Source organism: Oncorhynchus mykiss, chromosome 19, assembly GCF_013265735.2.
Source record: "Oncorhynchus mykiss isolate Arlee chromosome 19, USDA_OmykA_1.1, whole genome shotgun sequence".
Taxonomy (NCBI): Eukaryota; Metazoa; Chordata; class Actinopteri; order Salmoniformes; family Salmonidae; genus Oncorhynchus; species Oncorhynchus mykiss.
The window spans coordinates 33,522,001-33,542,625 of record NC_048583.1 but is presented as its reverse complement, the minus strand read 5'-3'; the positions used below and the strand labels follow the sequence as shown (position 1 = coordinate 33,542,625).

Genomic DNA, 20,625 nt, shown 5'->3' with positions numbered 1-20,625 from the left:
AGGATTCCCATAACAAAGGGGTTGAATACTTATTGACTCAATACATTTCAGCTCAAAAAGAAACATTCCACTTTGACATCATGGGTTATTGTGTGTAGGCCAGTGACAAAACATCTCAATTGAATCCATTTAAAATTCAGGTTGTAACACAACAAAATGTGGGAAAAGTCAAGGGGTGTGAATACTTTCTGACAGTACTGTACATACTAGCTTCTAGAAGTAGGTGAAGACCTGAGGATCGAAACGTGGTCACCAAAGCACATGGCAGCATAGATTGCAGTGAGTCTTTATGCCAATTGTCAGACACTTTTATCCAAAGCAATTTACAAAATTGAATGCAGATGTTTCAGTATATGTGATCCCCGTAGTATTTGTCTGGTACAATATGATCAGTCTTCTACTGTTATGTTTAATTACTTTGATTTCTTAATCTGCCTTATATTCTAACACGGTACCTGCAATCATCACATCAACCTCACTTTCTTTGACTCCTATTTAATTTCTGGCTAATTTTGAGGCCACCTTATTGTCCTGGCTGCTTGGTTCAGATGACCCTTCTCAGGTTGAACGCGGGTCTCTAGTAGACCCCTCCTCCTCTGATGTCACTGGGAGATGACTGGGAAGTTTGAGGACATTATTTAAGGAGCCAGCTCTCTCTGGAGGTTCAGATGTGATCCCAGGAATACTACACACTTCCAATGAATAGCACCTTTTTCCTTCCCCCTGCAAGAATTTGCCATATGGAATCTTAGATCTCAAGGAAACCGTATTCTACAAATTGTCTGTAAGGTGTGTGTGTGTGTGTGGGGGTGGGGGTGGGGGGGGGGGGGGGCTGTAATGAATGTGTTTTCATACTTTCTTTCAGCTTTAATCCCATAGAGACAGAGATGCTCTGTTGTGTTGAACGCATGACTGAACATCGTCCAAGCTGCAGATATCTAACTTGTCTAAATAAAAGTGGCGTACTTTTCTATGAATTGATAACCAAAAACTTAAAACCTGTCTTATTGCATTGTTAGTTGATGTGCTTTTTTCTTATGCGTTTCGTCTTATCAACTACTAGTAATTGTATATCTCTAATTGTTGAAGAAATGTAAAATGTTTTTCTGGTTGCTTATTACATTGTAGGTGTTTGGGTCATCATGCCAATTTTGTTTGCTGTTCTACACCTGTTAGGTAAGCACTGGTTGGTGCAATTGACACACTAAATGTGCCACATCATCTACCTTGTATGAGTTGTCTAGGAAATGTATTTTTCGGTTTCACTTAAAATAACAATGGAATGGAATAATTCAAAAACGGTCATATCTGATCAAAAAGGCATTGTAGAGTTTTGTCATAATGATGAAATTAGTACTGTGCAAAAAAATATATACATGTCAAAGCTTTGTGTAATGAACTATAATATGTAACTAAGATTTCATGAATGCATATTCAATGTTATTGAGTGAACTTTGACATTATTGTCAAAGCTTCAATGATCACTTTGTTTAATTCCCACAGGCATTCTGTCTATGACATGCAGAGCATCTGGATCTGACTCAAGTGGTTAGTATCTCATAAACACATTGTTTTTTTTCCCTCTGTCAATATTAGGCAGATGAGATACTGTAGGTGTGATACTACTAGTATTCTGGGAATTAACAATGTGTTCATTAATGTCACACATCTTAATTTGATCCAACGTAGTCCCACAGAGAGACAGTTGAGAACTGCACAGCTCAGCAAGATAGTCAAATATTTAAAAATGTGAGAGTTTATTGATGAACAGTAGCTGCTGTATGTGGAGAAAAATATGTATTTGATGGTGTTGTATCAGTGGATTTATTTAGTTTGTTAACCAGTCAGTTTTACTTGGAAGACTCCCAAACCAAATATGATACTTATTTCATTAAGGCAGAAGTGTCAGGATGTTATTGTTGAGAGCCACTGCTCGAGCCTTGTGGCCTTTGGCTCAGAGATATGTTCAACGGTAAGCCCAGTCTCTGTTTGATTTGGAAGAAATTCCTCAAAAGCAAACGGTAATGTTTATGATTTTTCTTCAAAATGTAATTAACGTAGAGGTGTGACTGAGGGTATTTTGTCTTCAGAGTTGTTCTCTATTATAGCCTGCAGGCTTTGGTATCGAGTTGTGGCTCCGAGGAAGGGAAAGCCATACCAAACGAATAGGTATAGGCTACCTGGCAGAAAACACACAGAGTGCAGGCAGTATTCTCCATTTATTCTCTCGCTCTATCTCTCTCTTTCTGTCTCAGTTACCACCCCCATCACCTGTACGACCCGTGGGGCAGATCTGACGGAGGAGAAGCAGTTGGTCCTCTGTCCGCCTAACTGCACCCTCTGGAGGGTGTCTGTGTTTGGTTCTCGGGTGTACGCCGCCGTGTCCAGCGTGTGTGGCGCAGCCGTGCACCAGTAAGGCTGGAGGAGATCAATAGCAGGGCTAAGAATAAGAGGCTTTGTGTAGGCCAGGAGAGGGATAATGTTTGGCTAATGTACATGCTATAAAGTTTCACCTCAATCCCCTTCTTTTCTTTCTCAACGAGTATTGATGTACAGAGAGAGTCAGTATAGCTTCTGCAGCATCTGCATTCTTCATCTATCTTCCCTTCCCTCAAAGTTTGCAGTGACGGGCCGCTTACTACTCATTTACATTTTTCACTGTATTTGACCACTTTTCTCAGGGGGGTGATAAGGTCCTCGGGGGGACCAGTGAAGGTCCACAAACTGCAAGGCATACAGAACTACCTCGGCTCCTACTCCCATGGAGTCCAATCTCAGGCCCTGTCCAGGTGGACCGCATCATTCACTGTGGCCCGTAGGTGGCGCCAAATACCAAACATGTTTAATATTGTACATTCCACAGGGGAAAATGTGACTCGAAGGCTGAGTAGGCATGAAGAATGACTCGAATGGTATTTAATCATATTCAATGTTGATGTTTTTGAACGATTTGCAATGAAGTGATTTTTCCTTAATGACACGTTTTGATAAAACATCTGACTCTTTGTTGTCAGAATCTGTTCATGTGCCTCAGGAGGTGTCCTCCCAGATAGCCACAACTGTCCTCCCTGCACCAGGACCAGGTACAATTCTAACGTGTAGATTAAACTGCACATGATGGTCACCAATACTACATGGGATACGCATTATATTTTATGGACACATCCTCTCTTGGTCCTCATACCTGACTAGAAGTTGAATTTCAGTGCTGACTACGTATCCAAAAGTACAATTGCTTGATATCTTCATTACTAAATGGTTCTGTTTTCAGACCCTCCAGAGCTACCATGACGTATTCCACAGAGATACCCGTCTTCCTTATTTACATTACAGATACGGGTATTTTTATTGAAACTCTTAACATGTACGAGCACCACATGCCGTAACCAGAGCCCGTCTGTCTTGCAGTGAAGAAAACATTAAAGAAGCCGGTGAAGAAAATGACTACAGGAGGAAATAGAGGTATGTTTGTGTCATGTTGTGCTTTGCTTTGATTGTGTCGAACATTTTTATTTTGCTTCCAGAATGCCCACGTCTTGCTCTCTCCTTCCAGACTGCCAGATGGAGATAGCCCTGCTGCTGGATAGCAGCAACAACATTGGGCAGCGTCGCTTCAACCTTCAGAAGAACTTCATCAGCAAGTTAGCGGTGATGCTAAGGATTGGACCGAATGGACCACATGTTGGTGTGGTGCAAGCTAGGTGAGTCAGTTCATTTGGTGATCAGTTAGCACATTTTTTAAAAATCATTTAGCCACTAACTTCCATAGCAAAACAGTACAGTATTGTATGAAGCTAACACAGAGCTCTTGTCCTTCCAGTGACACACCTCGGACAGAATTTCTCCTGACTAACTATACTCAACCCAAAGATGTGGTGTTTGCCATCAAAGAGGTAGCATACCTGGGAGGCAACACTAACACAGGTTCTTACTGATTTTTATTGCTGGTATACACATAGTACCACATGATGGATTTGCATGCCAAATGTAGTGGGGATTCCCAACAAAGCTCATCTGAGACCATGCTGTCTGTCTGGTCCCCACAGGTAAGGCCATCATGCACACGGTGGAGTCCTTCTTCCAGACGGGGGTGAGGAGAGGTCACCCCAGGGTCATAGTGGTGTTTATAGATGGCTGGCCCTCAGACGAACTGGAAGATGCGGCCGTGCTGGCCAGAGAGTCTGGTATCAACGTGTTCCTGGTGCCAGTGGCCAAGCCTGCCCTGGAGGAGCTAGGCATGGTCAGAGACAAGGACTACATGAAGAAGGTGAGCAGGGAGCCAAGAGACACGTGACTCTGTGGTACTCTGTCTTATTGGCTGCATCCTGTTCTACTTTAGTGGTTTGAAAGATATATGATGTTCTGGCCCTACCCATAATCGTTAGCAGATTTTGCTGGGCACCACATACTGTCATGCAAAGATCAATTCACCGGCCTATATCACAGTGATGTCATCACTTACAGTATCCAGCCATATCTGTTGTGTTCTAATCTACATGATGATATGTCACTGACTGACTGTGTTTGTGTGTGCCATGCCAGGCAGTGTGCAAGGACAACGGCTACTTCACATACGCCATACCCAGTTGGTTCGGCACCACCAAGCATGTGAAGCCCCTGGCCCAGAAGTTGTGCTCAGTGGACCAGCTCCTCTGCTCCAAGACCTGCTACAACTCGGTCAACCTGGGCTTCCTCATTGACGGCTCCAGCAGCGTCGGGGAGGGGAACTTCCGCCTGATCTTGGACTTCATTACCTCCGTGGCCCGTAGCTTCGACATCTCAGACATAGGGTCACGTGTTGGGGCAGTCCAGTTCACCTATGACCAGCGGATGGAGTTTAACATGTACGACTACCCAGTGAAAGATGATGCCCTCAGGGCCTTGCAGGGGATCCCCTACATGAGTGGGGGCACGGCCACGGGAGACGCCGTTGCCTACGCTACCCAGAACCTGTTCCTGGCCCGCAAGGCTGGCCCTGGGAGGAACTTCCTCATAGTGGTCACTGACGGACAGTCCTACGATGACGTCAGAGGGCCGGCCCTGGCCGCCCAGAAGGAAGGTGTGTGGATTCCTTTTTGGCAAAAGTATTGCCTTGTGTCGGGCTAGCATGTAGAACAAAATCAAAATATGTTTGTATGACGTAAAAAAACAGCTGAGCTGAAATGTTTTGTCACATTGAGTGCTATTAGTAGAGAAATAGGTTTTAGCGACAATGACCGCAGCTATAACATCATCACACTGAACTATCAGATTTCTTAGATGATGCTCTTCCTATTCCAATCACTTCGAATCACAGCACTCGTTTGATCTCATCTCTCCCCCCTCTTCTACAGGGATCACCATCTACTCTGTGGGGGTGGCCTGGGCTCCAATGGATGACCTGCAAACTATGGCGTCAGAGCCCAAGGATAGCCACACATTCTTCACCAGGGAGTTCACTGGCCTGCAGCAGTTCCAGCAGCCCCTTGTAAGGGGCATCTGCAGGGACTTCACTGAGGCCAACTAGGGAGAGGTAGCAGAGAGAAGCTGTTTGGGCTTGCTGAAAACCCCAGCAAGACAGGAAACATCTAGATGGCACTTTATTTTACAGTACAGAAATTACCAGGTATTTACTGAGAAATAAAATGGTTACTACATAGTAATAACCTATAAATTACTTGATTGTTTCTTTGGGATTCATTCAATCAAGTGCCACTCGGCGGTTGTAAATTGTGTTGAATTCTTCAAAGTAGGAATCAGTTTTACCAAATACCAGTGCAAACACAAACAATACCGTAAAAAAATAGTGCTAGTCACTGTTCAACACAACCAGAGTACAGCAGAAGCTAACAAGGCAATAGCATTGTAGGTTCACGAGTTCTCAGAAAACTCATAGATCATCAAGTTGGATATTACCTTACTCAACTAGTATGATATCATTATTCTCAATAATAGACCATATTCATTCATAGGTTCTCAAGATGTGACTAGTTTGCACTATTCATGTTTTATCCAATGTGTATCGTAACTATAGTGAAATACGTTAAGGTAGTTTGTATTTCTTGAACAATCCAAAGCAGGCAAACCAAAAAGCACAGAAACATGTTGCCTAGAGACCAAGGTATTCCTTCGCTTTCACCCTCAACTATACAGTTATCACTTCTCTGCTTGATATGGCTTGTAGTCATATGTATGTTAGTTAAAAGGTAAGGGATGATATTTAGGGAATAAAAGTACCATTCTTTCCTAGGCCACAACTGCTGATGCTAAGCTTCTATGTTACCTACAACAGAACGCTTTCCCAAAGCCAGTTTCCCTTGTATACTGTACCATACTTATAGTACATTTGCATGTTGACCTGTACTTTATAAATTACATTTTTTTTTATGATTCTGGTTGATTCTATATTTATTACTTTTCTTTTTTCTTTCAATAAAGAAGTGTTTTTGTTTTACAACTTTTCAATAGATGTGTTTATCATGCAAACTATATTACATGCAGAAAACACAACATACTTTATGTACAGCTACACCATTTAATATTTATAATAGACATTTTATATACATTACTGTTGAATGTGGTACAATCTTTAAAATCTGCTGATTCATAGTTTGTAAATCAAAAACCTTACAAAACATCAACATTCGCAAACTGATCAGAACCTTTTTTTGGACGTCTAGAAAAAAAGACGATTGTATTAATCATGCATGACAGAAACAAAACAGTCTTAGCTACACCGTACGTTTGAAAACAGTTCTGCAAGATAAAAGGAAAATAGTACAACCAAACAAAACATTGAGTCGTGATTAATCTTACGTTTGCTATTCCAATCCCTTAATAAAGAAACAGTTACACTCCATGCTTGCTTCAAAGCAGTGATTTAACAGAATAAGGCAAACGTATACCTCAGACTGACATCAGATTGCATTTTATATGTTTCACTTGAGAGCCCAATCTTAGAGATCCTTGGGCCATGTCTGTAGTTGAACGGATAAGACTAACAGAAAGTGAAATAAATACTATTAAGATGTCTAATAACCTGTGATAAATAAACTCAAATACAGTAAGGTGTACAAAAATATCACATAGTGATAGGATGCTGCAGTTTATTTAAAAAGAGCTCTCAGGAAGCCATTAAAATGGGCTTCTTTTAGTCCTAGTCTTTACTTCCGTGACCTGACGGTGTCAAAGCAATGTAAGAGATAGCATCCTAGGGTTAGGAAGGGCGAGATCAACGAGTTTTCTGTGACGGGGAAAATAAGTCAGATCAGTGTTGTAGGGGACAGCATGAGCTGTGATGAAGGGTTCAAACCAGGAATAAATATTGCTTTTTTTTTTTTAAACAAACTATTTTTTCAGTGCTGTTATGACAGACTATATTTATATAAAAAGGATTATAAAAACTATATATTTTTTTACACAAAAATGTCATGTAACCTATGCTAAAGTTGATTGACATATTTCAATTCATATTTTTCTCTCGCTACATGGTTGTTGAGGGGACGCCTGTGACTCGTGTTTAGCGTGAACTGAATCCACGCCGCAGGGTCTCCCGGTCGGCCCACCAGGGGCTGTGGCCAAGTCTCGTTCAATACCCTTTTCACACTAGCGAGATAAACCGAGCCAAGCTGAGCTGTACTGGCCTGGTCACAAATCCACCATAGTCACTGGAAACGTGGTGAAAAGAACAATGTGAAAAGATCATATCTAAGCCAATTCAGTATGGTCGGGGTCAGCCCAGTTGTGTGAATCAGATTAAAAGACGTGACCCAGTCCCGACCTCTCGCTCTCTCTCGGCCCACTGTCTGACGCATACGACAGCCACTCCGTCCATGGTCACTGAAGTATACCTACAGGACAGATCTTAGCTCAGCTCAAACCTAGTCAAAAGGCTACATACACTGGCTTGTTTAACTCCAGCTTTTAACTTACAGTAAATTACAGTTAAATGTTTTTTTGTGTTTGAAAACAGACAACTGATTGGTCGCTCCTCCACTCACCATGCCTGGCATAAGTCCCCTTGGCACCTGGTTTCTGTCAAGTGTAGAGTTCAATAGGGATGGAGGGAGGCAGCGTCAATGTAGTGTCATAAAATGCTACTCTTGTTACACAAGGCAGTGAAGCAGTCTATTCTTTCTTTGTGTCTACACGCTCAGCTCAGTCTGGCAGAGCAGAGCTTGTCTACTACACAAATACTTTGGCCAGGGCGTCGGCCCCCGCACTTGCTATGTATGCCTTAGACGGGTGGAAGGCAACGTCATAGATGGACTCGTCCGACTTCATGCGGTGGGCAGTGATCTCCTGCACACAGGTCTTACTGTCCAGGTTCCACAGGCGGATTGAACAGTCGTGGCCTACGGAGGAGGAACAAGGAAAGGAAGGTAGGATCAGCAATGTTCTCTCTGGATATCAGCACGACCTGAATTTTACATGAGTGTGTTGTCATAGGATACAAATGTGTAGAAGAATATTGATACTAGTCTTGGAATCAGAACCAGTAAGCTGGTGACCATCGAATGCTGCCTTTTAAAAATTCCCCACAGCTACATTGCTTGTACTTACTTCCTGACATCAGGTAGATCCCGTTGGGGTCCACAGCCAGGCTGGTGACAGCATCCAGGTGGGCCACCATCGCATGGATCACTTTACCTACACAACAGGACAGACATACACAGGTCAGTACAGAGATATGGCAGACAGACAGATTACAGAACATGTACAAAACAGTCCCAACTCTCTATATATGACTGGTCTTAGTCATTCTCCCATCTAGGCTCTGATTCACTGAGCTAGTCAGTCAGTCAGTCAGAGTAGCTAGCTGAACACTGTGTACTCCTCTGTTCACGTACCTGATTTATTGTCAAAGAACTTGATGTCCCTGTCCTCATGGGCCGTGATGGTGACAGGCAGGGTGGGGTGACTCACTACCTTATTGATGTGGTTGGCTCCAGGCAGAGCTGAAAACACACAGGTGAGAGAATGGGTCACAACACAGTCACTATTAATACAACACCTGAAATGAGGACAGACCATTAAAACTGTGTACAAAGTTAGTAGTCTAGGATATATGAGATATCTATATAAAGAGGAAAACGCAAACATATCATTAGCAGTTAAAATTATTCAGAGTCTTATTTATAATGTTACCCAGTATTTACTTGATTTTCACATTTTTCTGATTTTTCATTTTTCTGATATTCTGTATACCCAAACTCCCCATAACATGTTTCTGTATACCCAAACTCCCCATAACATGTTTCTGTATACCCAAACTCCCCATAACATGTTTCTGTATACTCGAACTCCCCATAACATGTTTCTGTATACCCAAACTCCCCATAACATGTTTCTAAATACCCAAACTCCCCATAACATGTTTCTAAATACCCAAACTCCCCATAACATGTTTCTAAATACCCAAACTCTCCATAACATGTTTCTAAATACCCAAACTCCCCATCACATGTTTCTGTATACCCAAACTCCCCATAACATGTTTCTGTATACCCAAACTCCCCATAACATGTTTCTAAATACCCAAACTCCCCATAACATGTTTCTGTATACCCAAACTCCCCATAACATGTTTCTAAATACCCAAACTCCCCATAACATGTTTCTGTATACCCAAACTCCCCATAACATGTTTCTGTATACCCAAACTCTCCATAACATGTTTCTAAATACCCAAACTCCCCATAACATGTTTCTAAATACCCAAACTCCCCATAACATGTTTCTAAATACCCAAACTCCCCATAACATGTTTCTAAATACCCAAACTCCCCATAACATGTTTCTAAATACCCAAACTCCCCATAACATGTTTCTGTATACCCAAACTCCCCATAACATGTTTCTAAATACCCAAACTCCCCATAACATGTTTCTAAATACCCAAACTCTCCATAACATGTTTCTAAATACCCAAACTCCCCATAACATGTTTCTAAATACCCAAACTCCCCATAACATGTTTCTGTATACCCGAACTCCCCATAACATGTTTCTGTATACCCAAACTCCCCATAACATGTTTCTGTATACCCAAACTCCCCATAACATGTTTCTGTATACTCGAACTCCCCATAACATGTTTCTGTATACCCAAACTCCCCATAACATGTTTCTAAATACCCAAACTCCCCATAACATGTTTCTAAATACCCAAACTCCCCATAACATGTTTCTAAATACCCAAACTCTCCATAACATGTTTCTAAATACCCAAACTCCCCATAACATGTTTCTGTATACCCAAACTCCCCATAACATGTTTCTGTATACCCAAACTCCCCATCACATGTTTCTGTATACCCAAACTCCCCATAACATGTTTCTGTATACCCAAACTCCCCATCACATGTTTCTGTATACCCAAACTCCCCATAACATATTTCTGTATACCCAAACTCCCCATAACATGTTTCTGTATACCCAAACTCCCCATAACATGTTTCTGTATACCCAAACTCCCCATAGAAAATGTAATCCAGTAAGTCATTCTATATGTTCTCCCCTTTCTAACTGAGCTTATGGCCCATAGTCTCCCTGGTTGTGTTGAAAGGCTCTGGTCTAGGGTTGTTGTAGTCCTCCTGCTAAATGATGAAAGGCTCTGGTCTAGGGTTGTTGTAGTCCTCCTGCTAAATGATGAAAGGCTCTGGTCCAGGGTTGTTGTAGTCCTCCTGCTAAATGATGAAAGGCTCTGGTCTAGGGTTGTTGTAGTCCTGCTGCTATATGATGAAAGGCTCCGGTCTAGGGTTGTTGTAGTCCTGCTGCTATATGATGAAAGGCTCTGGTCTAGGGTTGTTGTAGTCCTGCTGCTATATGATGAAAGGCTCTGGTCTAGGGTTGTTGTAGTCCTGCTGCTATATGATGAAAGGCTCTGGTCTAGGGTTGTTGTAGTCCTGCTGCTATATGATGAAAGGCTCTGGTCTAGAGTTGTTGTAGTCCTGCTGCTATATGATGAAAGGCTCTGGTCTAGAGTTGTTGTAGTCCTGCTGCTATATGATGAAAGGCTCTGGTCTAGGGTTGTTGTAGTCCTGCTGCTAAATGATAGGTGCAATAGACTTACTGTTCTCCCCCTGACCGGCGAACACCACGGCAGCCTGGGACGTCTCCAGGTCATAGATCACAGCGTTGCCCGTGTTGAAGGACGCCACCATGTGGGCGGGGTCACAGCCATTGAAGTCCACCGCCGTGGGGATGCCGTGTTCTGTCACACACACACACACGCGCACACACACGCACCAGTTGAAGAGCCTTTTTGCACCTCCATTGTCTGACCTTGGCCACTTGACACAGGGCCGCAGTCAAGTGCCATTGTCATGTTATGTCCGTGTGAAAAACGAGCTCCCCACACTACTGGGGAAGTTAAAGTGCGTAGCATTTGGATTGTATGGCTGTCAAATCTATTCTTACCAAATGGATCTCTCTTAGATGAAGGGAGCAGATGAAAGACATCTGATATAAAATTCACTTGTCATTTACAATTACTTTTTACTCCAACTTTGTTCAAACGCCTCGATCAAACCTACAGCGTCATCTGGATAGGTGCGCAACGAAAGTTCATCATTCACCTTCTGCTACCATTTCTGTCAAGCCATCTACGCACACAGTTTGATCAATCCAACGTACGAGCCATACAGAACGCACTGCTTCTGCAACGCTAAAGGCAAACGCAGAGTTCCATTGGAAATGAATGTACTTCTGGTGTACCAAAACACAATGACGCTGTCAGCATGATCAAGGCGTAAGAGAAATGGACATCAGTAAGCTATTGGGCCTTAATAATGTAATGCTGTTCTAAGCCTACTTCTGTGTCCTGTGTTCTAAGCCTACTTCTATGTCCTGTGTTCTAAAGCTACTTCTATGTCCTGTGTTCTAAGCCTACTTCTATGTCCTGTGTTCTAAGCCTACTTCTATGTCCTGTGTCCTCACCTTTCTCTGCGTTGTAAGTGCTGATGCATGGGTTCTTCTCCTGGGGGTTCCACAGCTTGACGGTTCCGTCTGCGGAGCAGGACAGCAGGCGGTTCTTGATGCCACTGTAGGCCAGCCCCCACACAGCGTCAGTGTGGCCCAGCCAGGTTCCAGCCAGGACGCTGGGGTCTGAGGTGTTGGAGGAGGGGACAGGGTCAGTGATACCCATACAATAAGAGAGGAAAAACAGCTCTTTGATTACACAAGGGTGCGATTGGAATAAAATGAGGGGATAGAAAATAGAAGTCGACTCATCAATTCAAATAATATGATGGCCGAATTAAAGTATTCCTGACTTCTGTTACTGTGGTCAATGTCTGAAGGCACAGAGGCTAGACAGATACATTGGCCACGCTAAAGAGGGGCTGAGGATGTGTCAACCTTACCGTAGGTGTCATAAGGGTCCACGTTGGAGCTGGGGATGTTCCACCACTGTATTGTGTGGTCAATCCCTCCACTGTAACACTGCTCTCCACTGGAGGTCATAGCCAGGGACAGCACAGGCCCACTGAGGAGAGGAAAGGCGTATCAGAAAGGTGACATTTCATAACAATTGCTTACACCGTGAGAGAAAGCCATATACAAAACAGTTTTTCCTGACTGATTGAAAATGGTTTTATCGTATTATTATAAACAATGACCACAGTTCCTTCTGGTTATTAGATACTTACACATGGGCTCTGAATGTGTAAATGGGCTCCACATCGAAATAGGCACTTCTAAAGAAGAAACAAAGTTCTTTAAAAAAGGTTTCTCGGACCGATTTTATTTAATGAGACATTCCATAATGACAAGATATCCAACAGTGTGTGTACTTTTTGGCAGGTACGGTCTTCTGTAGGTTCCACAGTTTGAGTGTGTGGTCCTCAGACACGGTGACCAGGACAGGCTCTACAGGATGGAAGGCCAGAGCCCTGACCCCGTCAAAGTGGCTGCGCAGGGTGTACTTGGGATTCCACGTCTTCCTGAACGTGTCCTTATTGGCTGGCAGCTAAAAATAGACACCGGACAGGGGAGGAAAAGAGAACAGCAACTTTAAACAACTGTGGAGTGAAAAATAGAGACAGGTTGGTGGTGAGTTAGCTAGGGGGGGCTAACAGCACTGGAGGATGTAACGCACTAGGACTACTTGAGCACGGCAAGCCCCTCCACTTCCTAATGAAGCCCCTAATGAACACATGTCATTCTGACCAATTGTCAAAGCTAGAGAACCTTCCGCTCTCTCAACGCTTTGTGGGCATGCGTGAGGTGGTTGAGGCGGAGGAGAGAGGTTCAGGGAGGGTTCAGGAGGAGAGAGGCAGGGAGGGGTACAGGAGGAGAGAGGTTCAGTTAGGGTTCAGGAGGAGAGAGAGAGGCAGGGAGGGTTCAGGAGGAGAGAGAGAGGCAGGGAGGGGTACAGGAGGAAAGAGGGGTACAGGAGGACAGAAGGGTTCAGGAGGAGGAGGAGAGAGGTTCAGGGAGGGTTCAGGAGGAGAGAGAGGCAGGGAGGGGTACAGGAGGAGAGACGGGTACAGGAGGAGAGAAGGGTTCAGGAGGAGAGAGAGGCAGGGAGGGGTACAGAAGGAGAGAAGGGTTCAGGAGGAGAGAGGCAGGGAGGGTACAGGAGGAGAGAGGGGTACAGGAGGGGTACAGGAGGAGAGAGGGTACAGGAGGGGTACAGGAGGAGAGAAGGGTACAGGAGAGGAGAGAGAAGCAGGGAGGGGTACAGGAGGAGAGAAGGGTTCAGGAGGAGAGAGAGGCAGGGAGGGGTACAGGAGGAGAGAAGGGTTCAGGAAGAGAGAGGCAGGGAGGGGTACAGGAGGAGAGAGGTTCAGGGAGGGTTCAGGAGGAGAGAGAGAGAGGCAGGGAGGGGTACAGGAGGAGAGAGGGGTACAGGAGTACAGGAAGAGAGAGGGGTACAGGAGGAGAGAGAGAGGCAGGGAGGGGTACAGGAGGAGAGAGGGGTACAGGAGGAGATAAGGGTTCAGGAGGAGAGAGAGGCAGGGAGGGGTACAGGAGGAGAGGTGTTCAGGGAGGGTTCAGGAGGAGAGGCAGGGAGGGGTACAGGAGGAGAGAGGCAGGGCAGGGAGGGGTACAGGAGGAGAGAGAGAGGCAGGGAGGGGTACAGGATGAGAGAGGGGTACAGGAGGAGAGGAGGGTTCGGTGCTGTTCAGGGGGTCATGGTTCAGGGCTGACAGTTGCTTACATCATAGCTGTAGTCAGCCTCATCGTTGGAGACGGTGAGGTCAGCCAGGTCTCCCAGGCCCAGGAAACTCTCCAACACGTCATCAGAGCCAATGATAAAGGACTTGCCCCCGCCTGAGGGAAACGGTAAGGGCTCGGCTAAGAATAGGACAGAGAGGAGAAGGTTTAGTAAACGACATACAGGCCACACCTAGACAAAGAGCTCAGCCTCTCAGTGGGGTGTGAAAACATTCCCCCGCATGGCAAGACTGCAGAGCACACACTAAGTGGATTGACTTAGTGACATGGCCGGAAAGGTTTTTATGTCTAACATAGTAGAAAGTATTTCACTGGGTAGAAGTCAAAACCTTGAGTGAATAACAATGAGACATGCGATGAAACAATTTCCTAAACAGACAAAAGAGGAGAAGCAACTACACAAGTTAGGCCCCTTGCAAAAAAAACACATGAAAAATAAGACCAGCACTGTGGGATGGGGTTAATTTCATTACTAGCGGGTCTGACTGGTGCTCTGTATGTAACCCCCTCTCTCAGCCACTGTGGAGGGTTGTGCTGAGGGTAGTGTGACTGAACCGAGAGGCTGGGATTGTGAGCAGGGCACGCAGCAGCAGTGAGGTGTGTGGCAGGGCCAGGGGGGGGCTCAGAATATCCTGTGCACAAGTGAGGAGGAATGCTGACGCAGCATTGGCGTGACTGAGATGGCACAGGGTAGGCCATTCTTGGTGCAGATCAGAATACACGCTCCACTACTCAATATTTCAGTTATATCTACCACTGGCCCACAGATGGGTAGAGGAAAACATGTCTACCACTGGCCCACAGATGGGTAGAGGAAAACATGTCTACCACTGGCCCACAGATGGGTAGAGGAAAACATGACTACCACCGGCACACACACACACACACACACACACACACACACACAAAGGGCTGTCCAAGCCACAGTTCCTCTACCCAACACCCATGCAGGCTAAATCTACATTTTCATTGATACAAATGGCTGCATTTATGCCAAAATGGGGACACAATGGGGTATAGGCTAGTTCTCAGCAGGAGATATGTTATACCCTCTTACCCCATTCGGTCCCATCCCCTGAACTCCTGGCCTCCCCTGCTCCCTCTCCATCCTCGGCATTCACCAGAAAGTCAAACTCCTTCAGAGCCTCCTCCGTGTCGGGATCGTCTGGAAGGTCAGAGGCCAGGCCCTCGTTCCCAACCTGGACAGAGGACAAACAGTCAGCCACCAGGTCTGGCACACTGGGATCAAATACAGTACACACTTAATACAATACTTGTATATAATAACAATACTTGTCAAATAAAAGGTGGTTGGTATTTTCCTTCCACATGCTCATGTACCGAATTTTAAAGTGTGGTGAACTCTTTTACACAGCAGGCATTTAAAGGTTCTCTCCTGATAACTATCAACATTCATAATCAGATCTGAGGATACAAGTCTAGTGTCAAGAGACAAGTATTGCTCTTAGCAAGCCATTATTTATTACACCCATTTACACAGTGCTGACACTGGCAGTACATTTACAACAACACTAGTAAGGGGCTTCAGATGTCATCGTCTGAAGCAAAGAGGTCTTCACCTTTATCTTGTGTTTTTTTATTGTGTGTTTGCCGCTGTCTATATCCTCCATCAGGTCTCCCTCCTCATCGTCATCTTCGTCACTGTCGTCTGTGTTTTCTAAGAAGTTAAATGTTTCCAGAACGTCTCCTGGATTCCTAGAAAAACAGTTTGAAAACAACTATTTAGAGCAATGCGGGCGACACTGCAAATGATTTCATTAGCAAATTAAACGAAACAGGATGGATGATGTGGCTAATGCTATTCAGAGCATACTGCTCTGAGCACACAGAGGCACAGTGTGCAGAATCCATCAGAAATCTGCTATTTAGGAAGTTGCCAAGAAAAGTGGAGAGTGTGATTTCAGTTTCGTCAGGAAAAGTGAACATTGTGTCAGTTGGATCTTCACTGAAGTGATTGGCAGTGTGCAGGATCAGATGAGGCCTAACATACTACCTTTTCATATCTTGTCCCTTTGGTTTGGCTGGAGACTCCCCTCCGTTGAGGATCAGCTCCAGGTTCTTGTTTTCCACAGAGCCGTTCTGCTCCGAGCCGGATAGGCCCAGTAACGAACGCACTCTCTGAGACCGCACATCTAGTATTGTGTCCGTGTAACCTACTTCCTGAAGATATCTGTTGGGACAGAAACAGAATTACACATCCAAATGACTTAGCTAGCTAAAGAAACCTGGGCCCGTGTACCTAAAGCTTCCCAGAGCAGGAATGCTGATCTAGGATCAGTCTGACATTTTAGAGCATAAGGAATAAGATTACATGGACTAGGGGGACCTGGTCCTTGATCAGCATGATGAGACGCTCTATGAATACAGACCCTGATGGGAATTCATCTTGATCTATAAACGTGTTAGAATGCTAGCGTACTCACTGTCTGAGGAGCTGTCTGCCCTGTTTCCACGTCAGCTGACTGTTCTGGGGTACAGCAGGGACCTCTGTGTCTTTGGTATCTTCTGCAAACCTCACGGAAGAAAAGTTATCGAAACCACTGTATGTCAACATATTCTATTCATTTCATTTTATAGCAGTTGAGACAGGAGAGGTCCGTACCTGGTTCAAAGTTAGGCATCTTAACTTCACCTTGATTTAATTCTGTTCCATATTTTAATTTATGGTATTTTGCTCTGGTAGAGAAAAGACAAATGAAAGAGTTTAGTAAATGTGATGAGATAATAAATTCTACATTGCAGTCAGTGGAGGCTGCTGAGGGGAGGACGGCTCATAGTAATAGCTGGAACGGAGTCGTCCTCCCCTCAGCAGCCTCCACTGATTGCAGTCACACACAAAATGTACATGCAAATGGCCAATGAGACAGATTGAACTTGGCCATATATCAAAGTTATTGCCTCAAGTTAAAGAGAGAAGCGATACACTCACCTTTCTTGCTTTAATGCATATTCTAACATCTTTATTCTTCTAACTAGATCATTCTTTACATTCTCTTGACCTTTCCTTTCTCCTTGTAGGAATGCTATTCGAGCCTGAAAAAAAACAAAACAAGAAAGGAGAAAACCTTTATAAGAGAACGGTTCTGCCGTTAAAGCCAATAATTTACTCACAACTTTAAAAGCTCTACAAAATGTTAAGGTCATCTGTTGTGGCGTATCAGTGTGTCAAGCAGCGTGTCAAGAAGCAGTGCGGCTCGGCAGGGTCGTATTTCGGAGGACAAATGGCTCTCGACCTTCACCTCTCCCGAGTCCGTACAGGAGTTGAAGCGATGGGACAAGACTAACTACCAATTGAATATCCCGAAATTGGGGAGAAAAAGAGGCTAAACATTTTTTTGAAAATTATATATTTTATAAATAAACAAGCAATCTTTCCCACTGAAGTAATAGGCATGTCATGTCTACTAAATTATTAAAACAGATGAATAACAGTGGCAGCAATGACTATTACATCACCTACTACTGCCACATCACTCTTCTTCATAATCCATTCATTAATGACTCCATGCCTTATATCAAATTAAATGTTAATTATGTACACAACCAAACCCCATGTAGGGGCCTACTGTACCCGCTATTGACTCCACACATACAGTGCCTTCAGAAAGTATTCACACCCCTTGATTTTTTACACAATTTGTTGTGTTATAGCCTGAATTTAAAATGGATTAAATTCTGATTTCTTTGTCACTGACCTACACACAATACCCCATTTTGTTTTTTAAACAAATGAATTAAAAATGAAAATCTAAAATGTCTTTGAGTCAATAATTATTCAAATCCTTTATGGCAAGCCTAAATAAGTTCAGCAGTAAAAATGTGCTTAACAAGTCACCTAAGTTGCATGGACTCACTCTGTGTGCAATAACAGTGTTTAACATAATGACTCTCACCTCTACCCCACACATACAGATAATTGTAAGGTCCCTCAGTCGAGCAGTGAATTTCAAACAGATGCAACCACATTGGATGGATCCCTGAGGATGGATCAACATTGTAGTTACTCCACAATACTAACCTAATTGACAGAGTGAAAAGGAGGAAGCCTGTACAGAACAAAAAAATATTCCAAAACATGCATCCTGTTTGCAATAGGCACTAAAGTAAAACTGAAAAAAATAATTTGGTAAAGCAATTAACACTTTGTATTCATAACAAAAAGTTATGTTTGGGGCAAATCCAATACAACACACTATGGAGTACCACTCTCCATATTTTCAAGCATAGTGATGGCTTCATCATGTTATGGGTATGCTTGTAATCATTAAGAACTAGGGAGTTTTTCAGGATAAAAAGGAAATGGAATGGAGCTAAGCACAGGTAAAATCCTAGAGGAAAACCTAGTTCAGTCTGCTTTCCACCAGACACTGGGAGATGAATTCACCTTTCAGCAGGACAATAACCTAAAACACAAGGCCAAATCTACATGAGTTGCTTACCAAGACGACAGTGAATGTTCCCGAGTGGCTGAGCTGCAGTTGACTTAAATCTGTTTGAACATCTATGGCAAGACTTGAAAATGGTTGCCTAGCAATGATCAACAACCAATGACAGATTGAAGAATTCTGAATATATATAAAAAAATGTAAATGGCAAATTTTGAACAATCCAGGTGTGCAAAGCTCTTAGACTTACCCAGAAAGACTCACAGCTGTAATCACTACCAAAGGTCATTCTAAAATGTATTGACTCAGGAGGTTGAATTCTTATGTAGTCAAGATATATTAGTGTTTTATTTTTCATCATTTCTTTAAAGAAAAAAATATACATTTTCTTCCACTTTGACACCAGTATTTAGTGTAAATCGTAGACAAAATGAAAATGAAATTAATTTAATCAAGGGGTGTGAATACTTTCTGAAGGCACTGTATTTGAAAGAGACACTGGATAGAAAAAAGAAAGAAAAGACCTAAACAAAACATTGGAAAGGGTATAGGCACCGATGAATTGGGGAAACCTTGGTATAGGCCTGGTGAGTCAAAGTAGGACTCGGTCTGTCGCTCCTGGGATCAACAGAGCAGCAGGCCCAGGTTGTAACGCAGGCCTCAAGTAGGATCACCCCTGTAAGGGTGTTCAGCTCATACAGCACTATTTAGCTGGCCCTCTTCTCCTGCTCAACTCTGTGCTGCTCGTGAGCACTGAGCAGCTGTGACACCCAATGCCGTTTAAAGGGTAGCAGGCAGGGGGTATTTTTAGTCAGCCGCCCTAAACGCCCTCTCGACTAGTGGGGTGTCATGGTGCCCATAGCAACCCAGTTGTTCGGCAGGTAAACCGGAGGCCGACATTCATGCCGTAGTCATGGAGACGGAGAAAGTGCCAGACGGGTAAAGTGCCACCGGCTAGCAGCTAAACCATACCGGCTATGAAAACACTATGGTGGATCTGAACCACTGAGTCGCCTGGTCCAGTCACTCCCTCACAATAATAAAATAAGACAAAATTGAGTACACATTCAAGGAGTAGGAGACCCAGCTCTCTACATGGGGTCAATTTTCAACATAGGATTCACTTCAGTCAATGGAGATCAGTTATCTTAAATAGAATAATTACTGTATAAGAACTAGTATTTTCTAAAGTTTTCCACCTCGGTGTTCAAGTCAAAGTGCTAAATGAAAGTCTTGCTGGGACCATAAGCCTGGGAGGTCTCAGGTCTGGACAGTTGAAGTTGGCTAAAGGGAGGAGGAGAATTTCAGCTGAACGAATAGCTGTTTACATTGGTATTTTTCTGTGGAAAAACGGGATATAGTTCAACAGCCAGGGGACGTAGCAGTCGGTTACACAAGCACTAGCTACTCCCTCAGCAGATACAGCTGGCTACAACACTCAACTAAACATTTTCGGTTTGGTCATTAACATGTGTAGCGGCCATGACTGAATACAAGAGAGTCGTCTTTGGGTAGTTTCATGTGGGTTTCTCGTGTGTATGTGTGTGTGTGTGTGTGTTCGCACATGGCAAGTGTTTGTACATCCACTCTGCCAAAACGATACACAGTTAGTCCGTCACTCACCCTAGATAACTTGAAAAAACCTAACCAGGGGTGTATTCATTACAGTGATTCTGCAACAGAAACTGTTTCCTCCAAAGAGAAAATGTTTTGCAACAAAAACAAGTTTCTATTGGACAAAATCAGGTAGGTCCCTCCCCATTTCGTTCCATGTTCTTTTTTTGTGCTTCTCTTTGGTTCTTAAAAAAGATAAAAGGTCTCTGTTGCAAGACGTAATGAATACACTTCTGGTCTTGAAGTTGCCTAGTCTAGCTAGTGCTAGCCATCTTCTTTCGCCAATTAGCTTCAGCCAGCTGGTGTAAGACAGTGGCAAACTTGGTTTGACATTGCTAGTCTTCCTCAGGGGGCTAGTTAGGGACAGTCAATAAATGACAATGTAAATGGACAATATTTTCATATTGCAAATCTTTTAGTTGTCTCATTAAATGATTTCAATATT

The 20,625-nt window shown here is 43.7% G+C and overlaps 2 protein-coding genes across 3 annotated transcripts in view; one reads left to right on the top strand and one right to left on the bottom strand.

Annotated features, from left to right (window-relative positions):
* Positions 1 to 656: 656 nt before the first annotated feature.
* Positions 657 to 6,369, top strand: coch (coagulation factor C homolog, cochlin (Limulus polyphemus)). Of its 2 annotated transcripts, none has more exons than XM_021573985.2 (12): positions 657 to 789; positions 1,129 to 1,176; positions 1,504 to 1,548; positions 2,256 to 2,412; positions 2,682 to 2,815; positions 3,015 to 3,083; positions 3,409 to 3,462; positions 3,554 to 3,701; positions 3,821 to 3,924; positions 4,047 to 4,267; positions 4,543 to 5,059; positions 5,334 to 6,369. In XM_021573985.2, the coding sequence occupies exons 2-12, from the start codon at positions 1,143 to 1,145 to the stop codon at positions 5,504 to 5,506; spliced, it is 1,656 nt and encodes a 551-aa protein (XP_021429660.2). In that variant the 5' UTR covers positions 657 to 789; positions 1,129 to 1,142; the 3' UTR covers positions 5,507 to 6,369. The 2 variants fall into 2 exon arrangements, with proteins under 2 accessions (XP_021429660.2, XP_021429661.2); XM_021573986.2 differs by having other exon boundaries at positions 659 to 784.
* Positions 6,370 to 6,506: 137 nt separating this feature from the next.
* The window catches only part of strn3 (striatin, calmodulin binding protein 3), a 27,712-nt gene continuing 13,593 nt past the window's right edge, over positions 6,507 to 20,625 (bottom strand). The window contains exons 2-16 of the mRNA XM_036954681.1: positions 17,111 to 17,214; positions 16,784 to 16,857; positions 16,605 to 16,686; positions 16,175 to 16,351; positions 15,741 to 15,876; positions 15,218 to 15,359; positions 14,144 to 14,280; positions 12,774 to 12,949; positions 12,630 to 12,677; positions 12,345 to 12,466; positions 11,920 to 12,087; positions 11,054 to 11,194; positions 8,829 to 8,936; positions 8,542 to 8,628; positions 6,507 to 8,333 (exon numbers count right to left, since the gene is read on the bottom strand). Coding sequence (XP_036810576.1) covers positions 8,164 to 8,333; positions 8,542 to 8,628; positions 8,829 to 8,936; positions 11,054 to 11,194; positions 11,920 to 12,087; positions 12,345 to 12,466; positions 12,630 to 12,677; positions 12,774 to 12,949; positions 14,144 to 14,280; positions 15,218 to 15,359; positions 15,741 to 15,876; positions 16,175 to 16,351; positions 16,605 to 16,686; positions 16,784 to 16,857; positions 17,111 to 17,214 — 1,872 coding nt within the window. The 3' untranslated portion in view covers positions 6,507 to 8,163. The remainder of the gene's footprint in view (positions 8,334 to 8,541; positions 8,629 to 8,828; positions 8,937 to 11,053; positions 11,195 to 11,919; positions 12,088 to 12,344; positions 12,467 to 12,629; positions 12,678 to 12,773; positions 12,950 to 14,143; positions 14,281 to 15,217; positions 15,360 to 15,740; positions 15,877 to 16,174; positions 16,352 to 16,604; positions 16,687 to 16,783; positions 16,858 to 17,110; positions 17,215 to 20,625) is intronic.